This window comes from Cinclus cinclus, chromosome 2 (assembly GCF_963662255.1).
Source record: "Cinclus cinclus chromosome 2, bCinCin1.1, whole genome shotgun sequence".
In the NCBI taxonomy this organism is placed as follows: Eukaryota; Metazoa; Chordata; class Aves; order Passeriformes; family Cinclidae; genus Cinclus; species Cinclus cinclus.
The window spans coordinates 100,633,403-100,649,523 of NC_085047.1; the positions used below are offsets into that span (position 1 = coordinate 100,633,403).

The following is a 16,121-nucleotide window of genomic DNA, read 5'->3' on the forward strand; positions in this document are numbered from 1 at the left end:
GCATCTTGTATTTTTACAGTTTATAACTGGGTAAGTGTTGATGCATAAAGCTGTAATTCACCAGTGTTGACCACAATTTTTCTGAAAATAAATAAGTAAACACACTGAGATGATACAAGCTGAGCATACAGAATTCATCCTAATTACACTTGGGCAGAGAAATGCAAGTGAACAGAGTAATACCATGAAATTTTCATAAGAAAAGCAAACTAGAAGCAACACCTTCACCTGGTTCTCAGAGCAATTTCCTCCTAGTATTATCATTACTCCTATAAACCCATTGGCTGAAGTTACAAAATAAGATGCCTAAAGGCAGAAGTAAAACTAGTATGTACAGAAATGTTCTTCATCATCAATTTAATGAGATGTATGTCCAGCTTTCCACTGTGCCACCACAGCAGAAATTCTTCACATTTTAATGTCCAAAATTAAGCACTAGGTACATTGTCCTGCTCAATGCAGATTTAGCTTAACCAAGACACTGATTTTAGAAGAATATACCTTTCCCATCCCAGATACCTGCTTTTATTTGACCTCTGTGAAGACAGATGTCTACTTCTCATCCTGGGCATGAGGGAAACCATATAGAAGGCCACTTGGATCAGCCAGTTAATTTTTACATGGCTCAAATATGTGTGATGAATTGGTTCAGATAAGTGACACACACCCAAGTGTCTCTATCACCAGAGGAGTGAGACACGTAACTGTGTTTGTCATTTTGTCCCTTTAGGGTACAATGTAGTGTCCCACAAACCCAACAGAACTGTGCTGTGTCTGGTCAGCACTAAGGAAACAAACCATCACACTGGATACCTATAGCCAGCAGTCATGTTGTGCAGACAAGGATTTGAACTGTGATTTATATCAAATACCAGCATCCAGGTAGCATTTGATCTCTCCTCTCTAACCTTCCACTTGTACACAGCAGGCTGGCACTGCTCAGTGAACACCAAAATCAGCTTTCCTAGATTTGAAGGCTGCCAGTCTCTCCACTTCTGAGATGAGGACTCTGTATCTCTCACTGCTGGTGTCAGTGATGTCAGCAGTTTTTGCATTCCCAGCCCACTCTTACGGTGTCTCCACAGCAAAGTGAAAAAGGATCTCCAGAAGCACTGAAGAGTGTGGGGTGACATGGCACCTTCAGCTCAGGGGTGACATGGCAGCCCCTCAGGGAGCTGGGGATGTTGCTGCTCCCAGGTGATGCAGATGCACCTCGGTTTAGAACTCAAAAGGAAGCAGGGCAACAGGAAGAAGAGCTGGAGTCTCAGCATCCTTGCTCCCACACGTATCAGGCAGCTGATATCCCCAGGGGAGCACCCAAAGGAGCAGAGAGGGGTCACAACTGCACTTTGGTTTGTGGCAGCAGGACCCATTTCTGAAAGGGAAAGAAAAATGCCCAGTTTTAATGTTTAGCTGGAAATATTTGTTCTTATGACCAGTGGAATAAGAACTACATATGCTATACACTGAGTCAACTGCTCAGAAACTGAGCAGGGGGCAGTAATTGTCCACTGTTTTTTAAATCTGGAATGGACTTTGATTTCATTGTTTGTTTTATGACCACACATTGAGGCATTATTGTTACCACTCCCATGGAAAATGCTATGAATGAGGTAGCAACTCTCCCAGGAAAAAATACTATCTCTACTTCTCTACTCTTAATATTTTCTTGGGTGGAGAAGGGGTGTAAAAATTGTTTTTCTGATGCATGCTGAAAAAATGCTTAGGAAGTATATCTAATTTTCAGGGCAGAAAAGGGGAGCACTCAATGCCTGCTACTGATAGCCTGTTAGCCTGTGTCCTTGAAAAACAACAAACTACAAGGAGAAAATGGGTAGTTCTGAAGTACAGCTCTTCTGTGTCTCAAAGTACCAGGAGTAATTGCCTTTAATGGATGATTAAAAACTTTTGCTCTGCTATCATTGCTCTGTAGGGAGCTGCCATCAGCAGTGACCTATTTGCTGTCATGGCAGAAAGGCTTGTTTCAGATGCTGGCCTAAATGCATATAATTGTTGGTTGGTGCTTATCTATCTTCAGTGTGATACCCTTAGAAAATAAATAAATTCTTCCTTGCTTGGTAAGTGGGTTCAGTTGGGTTCCCTCCCCTTACTCGTGGTGGTGTGGGCACAGTCTCACAAATGACAGGCACATGAGCACTGCTTACAGAGAAAGCTCTCTGTAGTTCTCCTGGTGTGCCTGATGTTCATGCTCTTACTGCTGGGCTGGGATATGTGTTTTCTTTAAGGGGTTGTCAACCACAAGACCTCTGAAACTGTGCCAGAGAATCAAGAAATCTATTTTAAAATATTATGCTGATTTTCTGTGCATTCAAGGGGGCTCTCACATCACATTTCCAAGCTTCACCATGCAAATACACAGGATTGTTTATTTCCAAAAGGATTTGGTGAGGGTGATGGCAGTGAGGACTGAGTGAGTTGGTCAGTCCTGTGCTTCTTAGACCCAGGCTTTACTGGAGACCAAAAATTGCCATAATTTATCACTGCAAACATTGGCAACACGAGTGATGATAAATGTCAACACACCTTGCTATGTCATTAAAGGCACTGTTTTGAACATGAAAAGGCTCAAATGTGGAGAAGGAAACGTTTCAGCTCATCTGGGAGGAGAAGTCCAGTTATTTTTTGATGCTGCTTGTATCCAAAGCACCTCCTGATGCACAGGCGGCACAGCTGCATCAAGGACAGTGGCCCTGGAGAAAGATCCAGGCAAGAAGTTACACACATGGCTTTACAATGCCAAGACTACAAACCTGAAATAGCAGCTGTACAACCCACCTCCTGCAACCCACCTCTCACCAGGTTTTCACATTCAGCACTGAAAAGTCAAAACTGCATCCCCCAAAGGACACCTGCCCACCTGCAGTCCAGTCCATGCCTAGCCACTCTGCCATTACTCAATTTGCATCAGCAGCATCAGCCTTTCCCTTTTAAGCTGTACAAATGCTTGTACTGAGAAGAGCTGATTGATGCTACTTTAAAAGCCCTTCCCTCCTCTCACTCCCCCAGTGAGATCAAAGTTTTCAGTCCACTGCTTTCTTGGGGCATATTTCATAATAGTGATGAAGACGAAGCAAAAGAAACACTATATAGTTCTTTATTTAAACCTTCCAGATTAACCAGTCCCATATTGATAGATGGGAGCTCTGTTGAAGAATCTTTCTCACAATTTTAAAAATGCAAGTATAATAGTATTATACATTTGTTTGGGTTACTTATCCTTTCCAGGAAGAGGAAGATCCTCTGTTGAGCTTCACCTGCAGCACCTGCCAATGTTCAGCCCTCCAGAGCACCTTTTGCACATCAGTGACAAGTGTGCAGGGTGGCAGGGGCTGTGGGAGGGCAGGTCAGAAGATGGGCACCTGCGAGGGGGTTGGATGCAGGGAGTGGGGAGGACATGAGAAGGGACACTACAGAAAGCAAGAGGGAGCTGAGTGAGCTGGGAAGGGACAGTTCAGGTGCTCTCCTTCCTGCAGAGCAAGGGAAGGAAGGGAGCTGGCAACAAAAAATGAAGTGAGGTGGCAGCTTTGATCAGCTTTTGAGACTTCCTGTGTGTATGCAGGACATATTCCCAGCAGCTCTGCACAGCTGAAAGCTGCTGTGCTATCACAAGGGCCATGCAAAGGGCTGCACCCTTTTGCTAGGAGCCAGCATATGAGTTGTTAACCTGTTCTTGGGTACAAAACAAGGCAAGCTAGTTAAACTATTGCACTGTTGCACTGCACTTGTGCTTGACTCTGACCCCACAGATAAATGCTCTGCCTGCAAACATCTCACAAAAAAAAAAAACCCAAAAAAAACCCAAAAAACCCCCTTCCATTAAAAGAAAAAACAACCAAACCGAAAACATGAAGACTTATCAAAACACAAGCAATGACACTACACTGGAAAATATTTTGCAAACACAAGCACGCTCTTCAAAAACACAGTACATTTTTGGAGCATTCACTAATTCTCCCACCCACAAGCAGGACTATCCCTGAGATGTAAGCAGGGTATGGAGGGTATGGGATGGTCCAGCAGCACGGTGAACTGCTAGGAAGGGAACCACCACATGCACTACACCTGCTCTGGGCCAGTCCTGGGAGGGTGCCTGGGTCAGCACGCTCACCAACTCATCTCTGGTGGCCAAACACACTCCCTGCAGCCTGCCTGGCCAGGGGCTGCAGGGCTGCAGCAGCTGGGGTGTGGGGAGAGAGGAGCCTTGCATGGAAGCAGGGCAGGAGAGCAGCTCTTGCACCACTCTCCTAGATCACAATTGCTCAGCCAGCCAAAGAAGCCACATATCAGCTGGTCACAGGCATGACCCCACTCAGAGAAGGGCATGTTGGAGAACATCAGAAAAACCACTATTCCACAGGAAAATTCCCTTCAGGCATTTATTATTTCTGATTTTGATTGCTGGGTTTCCCTTAGAATAAGTTCCTCACTGCCCATGCTGTCATCTCAGCCTGAGCAGTGTTTCCAGGCCAGCTGTTTCCAAGCGTGCCTTAAATATTTTTCTATCTCAAATAAACGGGACACTTGCAGTGCCACAGGAGTCAGGAATCAAATGCAGCAGGGACTGGAACTCAAAAAGATCATTGCTCTGTGTGCCATAGATTAGTCTGGGAAACCAAATATCTGTTGCTCAGGCATAACATGCACAGCACAGGTGTTTCCATGATACTTTCAAGTTATATATTATTTTAAGCAGAGCCTGATTCATCATTTTGCCATTCCAATTTTACCTGAGTGTAAATATTTCTATGGCAACAATCTCATCAACATGTAACTGGCATGGACTCCACCATCACCAATTTGCTGTAAACAGTGAAAATCCAGATTATTTAGTAATATTTATAGCTTGCTGGCTAAATGAGCAAATCTAAGGAATAAGACAAGTACAAAAATGAGTAGACACAAGAGATCTTATTCTAATTTTCCTCAATAATAATAACTAACATTTGTCTCCATATTTCATTGAAGATTTCATAATCAATAAAATAAAATAAATTTACCTGGAACCTTACCTTAAATTTACCTTAAATTTACAAGTATGAAATGGACTCTTCCTAAAATTTAAGCTTATGGATTGGTATGTTGACACTGTTATTATTCAGTGACATTATTCAGTATTATTCTATACTTTAGAGAAATCTAGTGTAGAAACAAATAAAAATATATAATTCCATATATCATTCCTGTGCAATTTTCCCTAATATCAAAAAAAAAAAAAAGCACGTAGTCTTTCATTTTAAAGATACTTTTGCATCTATGTAAAGTCTGGCCCAAGAATAAAAGTAAAGGCCAAGGAATTAGAAAACAAGTTCTTCAATACACTTTTTTTTAGCATTACATGCATTAAAATTTTTGGGGTTGCAAATCTCCACTTATGCATTTGTGCTGAGATGCACAAACTGACCATCTACTGCATAACCAGAGGTCCCAAACCTCATGCTCACTACCTAGCCTCAATTCCCATCAGAGATGATTTGCTGTCTGCATTTGTCAGCACTTTCTATAGAACACTCCTGGGTCTACTAGTGTCTGACACAATGGAACTGAGAGATTCTCACTGAATTCAAAGTTTTAGGTAACGAAAAAAGCTACCATTAATTTCTAAGGAGTATTTTGCTTGTTTATTCACTCTAAATTCTGTTTTGTATTATATGGCAAGCTCCAGATGATTGCTTCCTGATGCAGTAAATTCAAAATCTGAAGGTTCAGGATGGGTTATTTTTCTTACCATTATCACTGTTAGTTCACCACTGTATTCTGGCACTTGAACAACGTCCCTATGTCAGCAAATGGAGGCAAGCTCAGTTATTCCCAGTTTTCTAGTGCTAGCAGCCTGGAACAGCTTAGCTTTGTGCAAGTCTGTGGGTTTTCCCTAAAACAAGTTCTAAGGGGCACCTTCTCTCTGCAGGAACAGCTGGCCCACAGGGCAGCCAGGTGGGACCAGCTCTGCTGGCCTCTTGTTTTCAGCATTCTTCACCCAAACATCTGCTCCAAAGTCCATCAGCAGCTTCACCAGCTCCACACTGCAATTCCTGGCAGCCGTGTGCAGAGGGGAGTCCAGGCCCTTGCCACTGTTCACATTTGCTCCTGAACAACAAGAGAGGCAAAGAACAATGAAAAGAACAATGCCTACACCGTAGCCTAATTTCATTCACTGTACTAGCTGCTATTTCTCTGAATAACACACAAATGCTGTAGCCTGCACCCAGAGCTGGACTGCTTTAGGCTGGGGCTTGGTGCTGCAGTTTGCACAAGCACAACTCTTGTTGGCTGAGGAGTGAGACTGACTCAGAAAATGATCCCAGAGGAATGGTGTGTGAGGAAGTCCTTCATCCACAGCCCAGCCCATGGTTACCTTGAAGCAAGACAAAAGTGTAGTTCCACCTACGGCCACCTCTGCTTCCTATCCCTTGAAATAAACACAGGATTTCAACATCCTTTGTACTGGGGGCTTAAGCCTGTGGGATTTCCAAATGCCAAAGTATTGGTTAGGGAAAAAATGTGAGGATGGAAAAGTTCCAGAGGACCTTGGCAGAAGAGAGACTAAGCATCCCTGATAAAAGTTACCCCATGCATTACCCTGGACTAATGGCTCCTAAAACACCCTAAGAAAGGTGAGCTGCTAATTCAAAATTATAATGTTTTTACAGTACATATGCCCATATACAGGAGGCAGCAGAAAAAAAATACCAGAAAGAAAATAGTTGCCAAACATTTAATATTTAGATTAGTTTGTATTTGATTTCTTCCCAAAAGAGGCAATTGTACTAAACAGTGACCTACCTATAAGGTGATATATATGATTTTTGCTTGTTTTTTTCTGAAGTCTTTGTTGGCTCATCATTTTTGTACCAGTTATGTGGCTACTTTAGGTTACATGCCCCTTTGGCTAGAAGACCTGTACTACTGTAGATAACAGGAAATGAGTTTGTGTAATAATCCAAGCATTTAGACTTACGGGTAGATTTGCATGATGCAAAGGATATAGTGCTGAACCTTCTTCTGTGTTCAAAATGCCTCGAACCTTTAATGAACTCATTGGAAATCACAACGTGTTTGCAAAACTACTATGTAAAAGTGGCTGAGTCAATTGTTTTGGGTAAAGAGAAGGTTAAAAACATTTAAAATTAAATCTCTTCCTGTCCACTTCAAATAACTGCAGCATAACATGCATTGGAAAGGATAGCTTGTTCCAGGCACAATTAGCCATATGAAATCCAGGATCACCCATCACTTTGTTGGGAGCTATCAAGCTGAATTCCTGGGTAAAGAAGATCCTGATCACTCTGCTACCACATTTAGCCAGGGCTGCTATTAGGAGTGAAACATCTCCTGGCTCCAAAGCAGGAGCTCCTCTAAATCTGTGACACAAAGATAGATGTTGCAGGAAACAAAAGTATACCATTCTTTATTTTTGTTTTTACCTGACTCAAGCAGCTTCTTGGCACAGTTCAGTTGCTGGTTCTCACATGCTACATAAAGAGGAGTACCCAGGTGCTTGATGTTGTGATCTATATTTACCCCATGGGACGCAAGGAGTTCGACACATTGCACATGACCTTAAAAGGGACAAAGGAAGAGTCAACTCACAGAGATGAGGTTTTTGTTTTTTTAGCAAATTCTCTGTTGCAGCAGTGTAGTTTGGCAAAGATTCAATGTTTTGTCAAGAGGTGGTAGTGTAACACTTTCATCCACTCCAGTGGATCCAGCCAGCAAAAAAGGAGTGGAAAAGACATGTTCAGCAAAACAGGCTAAAGCCTCACAGGCCAAAGCCCTCACATTTTATCTGACTCATTTCAGATGCCTACTGAAGACGAGATGAACCACTCCATGTTTCTCTCCACTCCTTTAGAAGACAGCCAGATGTCTCCCTCAAATGTTCACATTTAGGCAGCTGACTTGGACAATGCATTCCCTTTCAGGTGTCACGATGTGAACTCAAAGGATCTGACAGCTGAGCTGACCTGCCCTTGATGAGCAACAGGGATGGGAAGAACTGCACCCCTTATGATGAGACCAATTAGCAAGGCATTTTACATGACCCAAACCAAAAAAATTATCTTCTTTATCTCTCTCCTCCACTTCAACACGCTGCTAGCAACATGCAAAGGAGAGCTGATGCCTGTGGGGTTACCTCTCTTAGCAGCTTCGTGGATGGGGGATGCCAGGTCACAGGGCAGTTGTAGGCTGGCTCCATGCTCCAGCAGTAAATTCAAACAAGCCACACTGCCACTGACACAAGTGTTGAACAGTGGGGTGTGCCAGTCCACAGTCACTCCATTCACCTGGCGGAAAATAACACAATCCAGCAAGTCTTTGTCTTCTTGGTATTTCAGAATTGATGACAACTAACCAGTTTCTAACTAACAAAAAAAATAGCTTTTAGATGTTTTTATTTAATTCCATGCCAAAACTCCCCAGTGCTTCTAAAGACTACAACTTTTCATTAAAATTATTATTAAAAAAGTATTTTTTCAAAATTTCCCCATGTCCCCCTACTGCCAAAAAAATAATAAAAAAAAAAACCATCTGGGCCACTCCAGGGTCTCTCAGGTGTTACCAAGCTAAATGTATGACCATTTCTCAGTTAGCTTAGCCAAAACACACCTACTCATAGCCCTCTCCTGAAACAGTCCATTTCTGGCTGAAAGTGTGCAGTCCCTCCTTTTTTCTTTTTTTTTTTTTTTTTAATTTTAAACTGAGAGGTAATATCTGGTAAGGTAATGTATGAATTAATTTTCTTATTCATTATCATTTTGACATTAGCTTGAAAAGTACTGGCCATGAGACACTATTTAACCATTTTACTTGCATCTTGTTTCCATTTTCTTCCCATTTTATTGTCAATTGATCCTAACATTCTTATGTCTCTACTTAAGACTCTGCATATTGATACAGTAAGATTAATGTGTGTATAAAATAAAACACAGCCTTAACTGCCGCAGCATTATAAACATTTTGCGAGATGAACTTCCCCCTGTTCTTGTGAAAGATGAGAACATTTCATATTCATCTAAAGAACAATAATAATTGCTGCTTTTATCTGCACTTTTTGGATTTTTTCATTAGGAAGTGTGTTTCACAAGTACCTTAAGCAGTGCTCAGTACAGACTGTAAATCACAGAGACACTCTGCCATGACATCATGTGGCATTAAAGTGTGCCAGTACAACACACTAACACTAGAGACAGTGGTCTGTCCATCATGTACTCACCTGAGCTCCATGTTTTAACAGGACACTGACACAGGCAGCATGACCCCCTAGGCAGGCTTCATGGAGAGGAGACACCTGGTCTGCTGTTACAAGATTGACATCATTCCCCTGGTAAGATAAGATAATGGAAAATACTATTACAACCAACAACTAAAACCCCCATACAAAAAACCAACAATAAAAAAATAAATCTTTTTTAAAAGTTTTATGTAACTACACCTTCCTCAACTGCCTGGGGCTATTAATCTCAAAAGTAAGCATATGAAGGGGATGAAGAGGCTATGATGTTTTGGCTGGAGTGGATACTGGCACAGTGTACCCGAGGTCATGCCTTGTACACACTGAAAACCAACACAGAAAACAGAAGTCTTAGTGGAATGTCCAGTGGGATAATACATCCTGTCAGGAACTCCGTGTGATTTGGTTTCTACTACAGTGTGGATGGCAAAATCTGAAATAAAAGAAAACTATGAAAGTTGCTACTAGAGTTTTTGTCAGGGTTACGACTGCTGCCTTTCTCTATCACTGCTCAGGTCTTCTGACCTTCTGCCCACTCAGTCTGTGGTTCTGTGACTGCGTCAAGCCATGAAATGCCCTTGAAGTATTTTCTGCTTTTTGCCTTGAGGCAACCACTGAAGCAAAGAAATACATTAGAACATTAGTTAAATACTACAAGATCTTTTGTTTCTAGATCTCAGTGCTCCAGAAGACTGAGCTGGGAGAGTCTCAAATGCTCCTTCCCTTTCCATCAACTTCTTCACAGGTTAAACCCAGGGATTTTGAAGAAATAAAGTGGCGAGGTTCAGAAATCACTTCTACCTAATCCCTGACCTTCTGGAGTGGAACCAGGGCCCTGGGATACATTCGGGCACTTCAGAAACAAATGTCTGGGTGACTGAATTGAAGCCTCAACCAGACCCATTACTGGGTTCAGAGCTGGCCTACCAAAAACTGCTCACAGGCACACACAGGAGCTGCAGAGGAGCTGCCCTTGGCCATCCAGAAATCCCACTGATCAGGGACCCATTGCTCTGCCACATTAACATCACCTAGGAGAGTTCAGTACATCATCAAATTAATGCACAAAGCTTGTGCTGGGAGAGGAACTGATTGTAGGAACAAAAAAAAAAAAAAAAAAAAAGCCTGTTACACACAGGTTTCACTGTGGCCTGGTTAACATGATTTTCTCACCCTAGAAGGTTCACAGTAAAACACAGACTGCCTTCATCCACTGTACAAACCCTGCAGAGACCACATGAACCCAGTGGAGAAGTACCTGTTCAATGAGCTTCTTCAGAGAAAGCAGACGTCCATGGATAGAGGCCTCATGCAAAGGAGACCAGTCTGAAACAAAGTCTGCATAAAAACAAAGACAGGAAAAAGGCTAAAAATTCTATTTCACTAGCGTACTTTATTTCAACTGCGTGAGCTCCCTTCTACTTTATTTGAGCTGCCAAGACTTCTTTGGCGCAGATGCTGTAGGGAGACAGACAAGAGGATGGTTTCTCTCTGGGTGCACTTTTAACTCCATCCCATGTTCTCACTTGCACAACTGTGCTCCCCTTCAGAAGACAGGAGAGGGATTTTCAGAACATCACCTGGCTCTGGCTGAGCTTGTCCCTCTCAATTATTTCCAGGGCCTTTTTTCCCCCACAAACTTATTACATTTTATCAATTAACTCAAAAGGAATATGTTTTGTAGAGGGTTTGGCTGATCAGTCATTTACCCCTGCTCAGAGCAGGACTAGAGTCAACAACACTTGGCAAAAGAAGGGAGTAAAGTACAAAGAGGCAAACTGTGCTCCCTGTTGATTCAGTCTTAGTTTTCAGTTTGGTGGAATGGTGCATTTGAAGTGATAGCTGTGTTCTTTGCATTGTCAAAACCACAAAGTGAGGTACAGAATGTATATACCATGCAAATATTAATATAGGGAGATCTTTGGTATTACAGACTTTATGGCTTGGAGCCAACTGACAGCAATAATCCCTCTGGGAGAAATTTACAGCCCAGCATTCAAAACCCAGTGTCTGCTCTATGTCAATGCCCCAGGTTCCCCCTGGGAAAGAAGGGAAGCCTTTACAGAGGGCACTTCACACCACTTCCCATGGAAAGACATTTTGTTGCTCTCTGGAGACATCCCACTCTCCTTCCACTGACTACAGAGAATACTCCAGTGACCAAGTTGCTGGCTGAGTTGCTGAGGTTCTCAGGAGCTATAATAGAGCTCATGCATGGAATGGAATCCTTAACAGAAGGATTCTGCCTTCAGCAAAAAGCCCTTAACAAGCCACTATAATTCTTTGAAAGAATGTTTACACGCAAGCTGGTGATCGTAAAGGTTTTAAATGAAAAGAAGGTATATTTAGACCAGACATAAAAATGAGGTGGTGAAATAATGGAACAAGTTGCCTAGAGAGGTGGTAGATGTCCCATTCCTGGAAAGATTCAAGGTCAGGTTGGATGGGGCTCTGAGCAACCTGGTCTAGTGAAAGGTGTTCCTGCTCACTGTAGGGGTGTTGGACTAGACAACTTTTAAAGGTCCCTTCCAATCTAAACCTGGCTATGAGTCTATGAATTAGCTTTTAAAGAAATTTGTATTCTTTTTTATTAGCATTATTTGCGCTCAACTCGCCTCCTTCTATGTTCCACGGGCTGCATCCCACAACAGTTACAGAGTTTCACTAGATTCCCAAACATCCTTCAGCTTTAGCAAATGGACAGCCAATTCTGGAAGATGTGGTTCTGGTTCATGAGGATAGCAAAAATAGGCAACAACTATTACAGAGCAGAATTATTAACTGACTAAAACAGCTTTAAGTGATGTGTGACAAATTGATGCTTATCTGACTGTGCTGTTGTTCTTGTTGATCCTGCTTGTGTTAGAGTCAGTTGTGTTTCCACGGTATGCAAAAAGCTTTTCCCCATTTAGAAACTAATACCATTGCCTAAATTGCATGAGTTGCAGGGGAAGCATGTTTATAGAAATTTTAGAACTCTAGATTGAAGTACAAGTTTTTCGAGCTGCAACTTGAATTTCTTCTGGCCACACAAATACTGGCAGGTGTTTGTGCCTGCACCAACCTGTGCATTGTACCAACTTGTTATATCATCAGTCAGAATTCTAGTTACTGAGAGGGACATATCCATGTGCAAATTTTACCCATTAAGCCCTTGCTTGAAATAAGACAAGTTTCTACTGAAACTCTAAAAAGAGCCAGACAAGCCATCTTTGGACTGGCCATTAGCTTGCACTTTTCCAGTTTTAACAATGAATTAAAAGATTGACCATACCAGCATCAAAAATAAAGGTCAGTGAAAAATAAAAGAGATACGTGATAACATGTAATCTATCTGGGAATTCTGTACCTGAGACAAACTGAGAGTTTTATCCTAGGTGGAAGTGGAGTCCTTTGGAGCCCTATGGAGCCCATCACACCAGCCTTGGATACCTTGGGAAGAGCAGTATTAAAAGTCCTGACTGATGACTAATTGTGATAGCATAATTCCAGGTCTGCTGCCATGAACTGCACAGCCTCAGGTTGATGTCTCTCCTGCCCTATCCCTATCTGCAGCAAACACCTCTAACCTGAAGCAATGCCAGGGAGGCAAGCCCCCTGGAAGGGATGGAAAATTTCTCCAGTTTCTTGACCTAGGGCATCACCTTCTGGCAAACAACAATATTTCTATTTTTCTGCCTGCTTCAGGCTGGAACTTGTGTTTCTTGCCTAAAAGAGGAGAAAGGCAGCAGTGGACTTCCATGTCTCACTGCCCTCTTTTACACTTCACAGGAGGCACACTGTCAGAATACAAAATATCTGTATTGTATTTGATTAAGGCCTAAGCAATTGTCGGTTCCAGCTGACCACAGGCTTTCAAAATCCTGAACTAGTGACTTTTGTGAATGTGCTCAAAACACTCTGCCCACCAGAGCTGCACATGAAGTAGCAAGGCTGGTGTATGTGGGGGACACAGCTGTGTTCATTTTATGCACCGCCACTGCAACAAGAATTCCTGATTGTCAAAAATATGCACAACTGCTCTTTCACAAATAAACAAGATAGTTTGTCCAAATTTGAAATTTACCCACACCTTAGTCCACAGGAAGGTTGTGTCAGACCCCAGTAGTTCAGCGTCTAGACATCCAAATACCACTGGCTTTCAATGGCTTTGGGTCACCTAACTCCCACTGCAGAAAACTCCAGCCAGCCCAGAGGTTACAAATTCAACCTCTGGTCATATTTCATTGCATTGCCATCACTCAAACACGTGAATACACACCCCCACTGGCAGGGTGGTGTGTACAGAGGGAGCCTTATAGCAATAACCATGCACACATGCAAATTGTGACTGCTCCCTGTGCACAACAGAGCTCTCACAGGACCTTTCTAGAGCACTGGTTTTTGTGGTGGTGGCTGAAGCAACTTTTTTCCAACCTCTGACCATGTGAGGGCATTGCACCCTCTGTGCCTGTCCCCAGGCTGGTTTCCTTCCATGCCTCTCATGCACACTGCAGCTTGAAAGGGACTCTGAAGTCCTTCAGTGAAGGTATGCTCTTGCATTCATATTTGCCCATACAAAATCCTAAGACATTATATAGAACATTATTACAAATGGTATTTTTCATACTCAAAGGCCGTCCCTTAAAGTTTGTGATATACATAGCCTGAGCCAAATACATTCACACTGGAAATTGCCAGCAGAGCTTATTGACTCTGCTAGGGAACAGTCAGACACAAAAGGAATGGACTAAACTTTGATTTTCAAATGACCAAATGATCTGAGTCCAGCACCGTTCCCTGTGGGATTCTCTCCTTCCACCTCCATTTTTCTGGAGCTCATCTCCAGTGTGGACTGGCTCTATTCACACTGTTAATAATATCACTGTGCCTTCCCCCTCACCCCAGCCTCGGGCTGTGCATACACACACAAGGACAGGTAGACTACATTGCAGATAGACTGGTCAGCCTTGCACTTTTGTTTTATGGTCTTAATTTTCAATTTGATATTAATGGAAACATCCTGAACAGCCTGGAAAAGGAGCAAAGACAGCATAAAGTCGCATTTTCTGAATTCACCTCATTGCCTCTGCACTCACCATTAGATGAAGGAGTAACTTCACAGAAACAGAGCTACATGGAACACATCCAGCTAAGGATATGAAGTTAAATTACTTGTCTTTTTTTACCATGTCATATTTTCAATGGCTCTGGGCCAGACACAGAGCAATGACCAGAGTAAGGCCATTTTTCTGAGTAACTGCTCACTATTATGTGCCCACAACAGCACTGGTCACAATAATGCCATTGCAGATGAACCCAGTAGGCTCACCCCAAAAAACACTTAGGTCTGTTCATCTTAAAGATATGGGGAAAGGATAAGAGATAAAGGAATAAAGTAAAAAGAAAAAGAAGTAGAAAGAGAAGACAAAAATTAAAAGCAAAAATTAAAATAATCAAAAGAAAGGAGAAAAGAAAGAAGGAAGTAAGGAGGAAGGGAATGAAAAAAAAGAAAAAGAAAAAGAAAAAGAAAAAGAAAAAGAAAAAGAAAAAGAAAAAGAAAAAGAAAAAGAAAAAGAAAAAGAAAAAGAAAAAGAAAAAGAAAAAGAAAAAGAATTGAGCCAGTGCTGAGCTTCCTGCTGGCACTAATTTAAGTCAAACATGCCACATTTCAACTTAGTTTTCAGTGCGCTGCGATCCGAGTGCTGCATTTGTTTCTGCCTGCACAGAATGCAGTACAAAATAAACCACTCTTTTCTATGACACAAAAGAAAAACAACCAAAATTCCTGTATCAAGCAGCTTTAAAAAGTCCCCTCAGAAGTAGGAAGGCACGGGGGTGTTTCGTGGGACCGGCGGAGGAGCTGTGCTGAAGCAGGACAGCGGGAGCAGCAGCACCGCAGCCTGTCCCGGCCGGGCAGGAGCGTCACTTACCCCTCATCTCGGATGGGGAAGCTGCAGATGCCCGGCCTCCAGCTCCCCGCAATTTGCTGGCATTTTGATTTGTTCTCTCATCGCCCATCTCAGCCCCGTCTGCCCAGCCGCTGTTTTTTCACTTTGTGGTCGGTTTCCAGAGTTCAAATTCCATCGTCCCCGGAGAGCCCGCAGCGCTCTCTGGCACAGGCTCCGCACTCATCAGCCGAGCGGACCTTGCACCGCCCGGGCCGTGGTGCCGGCAGCTCTCCGGGCACACACCCGAGTACCTGGCTCGGGCTTTAACAAAACAGCTCCCGGGCTGCCCTGCACGGCAGCCAGCGATCCGGCCAAGCGAGAGATGTGCCTGATGTCACATCCTCTCCAACGCGACGCCCAATCGGGGCGCCCGCCGTTCTTTTTTGTCAGGAAGGAAATTCTTCGTTTGCCAAAAAAACAAGACAGAAAGAGCCAGTTCGACTAGTTAAGCAAACTCTGCCTGCAGGGGATGGGCAGAGAGACACAGCTGTGCCCCGATTCCCAGCCAGGGGCGAGGTGCTCCTGCCCGGCTCTGAGCGCTGCTCCAGCCCGGCTCTGAGCTCTGCTCCTGCCCGGCTCTGAGCTCTTCTCCTCCTGCCCGGCTCTGAGGGCTGCTCCAGCCCGGCTCTGAGCGCTCCTGCCCGGCTTTGAGTGCTCCTCCTGCCCGGCTCTGAGCTCTGCTCCTGCCCGGCTTTGAGTGCTCCTCCTGCCCGGCTCTGAGCGCTGCTCCTGCCCGGCTCTGAGCGCTGCTCCTGCCCGGCTCTGAGCTCTGCTCCTCCTGCCCTGCTCTGAGCTCTGCTCCTCCTGCCCGGCTCTGAGCTCTGCTCCTCCTGCCCGGCTCTGAGCGCTGCTCCAGCCCGGCTCTGAGCTCTGCTCCTGCCCGGCTTTGAGCGCTGCTCCTGCCCGGCTCTGAGCGCTGCTCCTGCCCGGCTCTGAGCTCT

General features: G+C 43.7%; 1 protein-coding gene across 1 annotated transcript; it reads right to left on the bottom strand.

Annotated features, from left to right (window-relative positions):
* Nucleotides 1-2,586: 2,586 nt before the first annotated feature.
* On the bottom strand, nucleotides 2,587-15,273 carry ASB9 (ankyrin repeat and SOCS box containing 9). Its single transcript, XM_062515126.1, has 7 exons — nucleotides 15,163-15,273; nucleotides 10,509-10,588; nucleotides 9,233-9,340; nucleotides 8,153-8,303; nucleotides 7,443-7,577; nucleotides 5,914-6,105; nucleotides 2,587-2,711 (listed from the first exon to the last, which is right to left on the bottom strand). The coding sequence occupies exons 1-7, from the start codon at nucleotides 15,248-15,250 to the stop codon at nucleotides 2,587-2,589; spliced, it is 879 nt and encodes a 292-aa protein (XP_062371110.1). The 5' UTR covers nucleotides 15,251-15,273.
* Nucleotides 15,274-16,121: the final 848 nt, after the last annotated feature.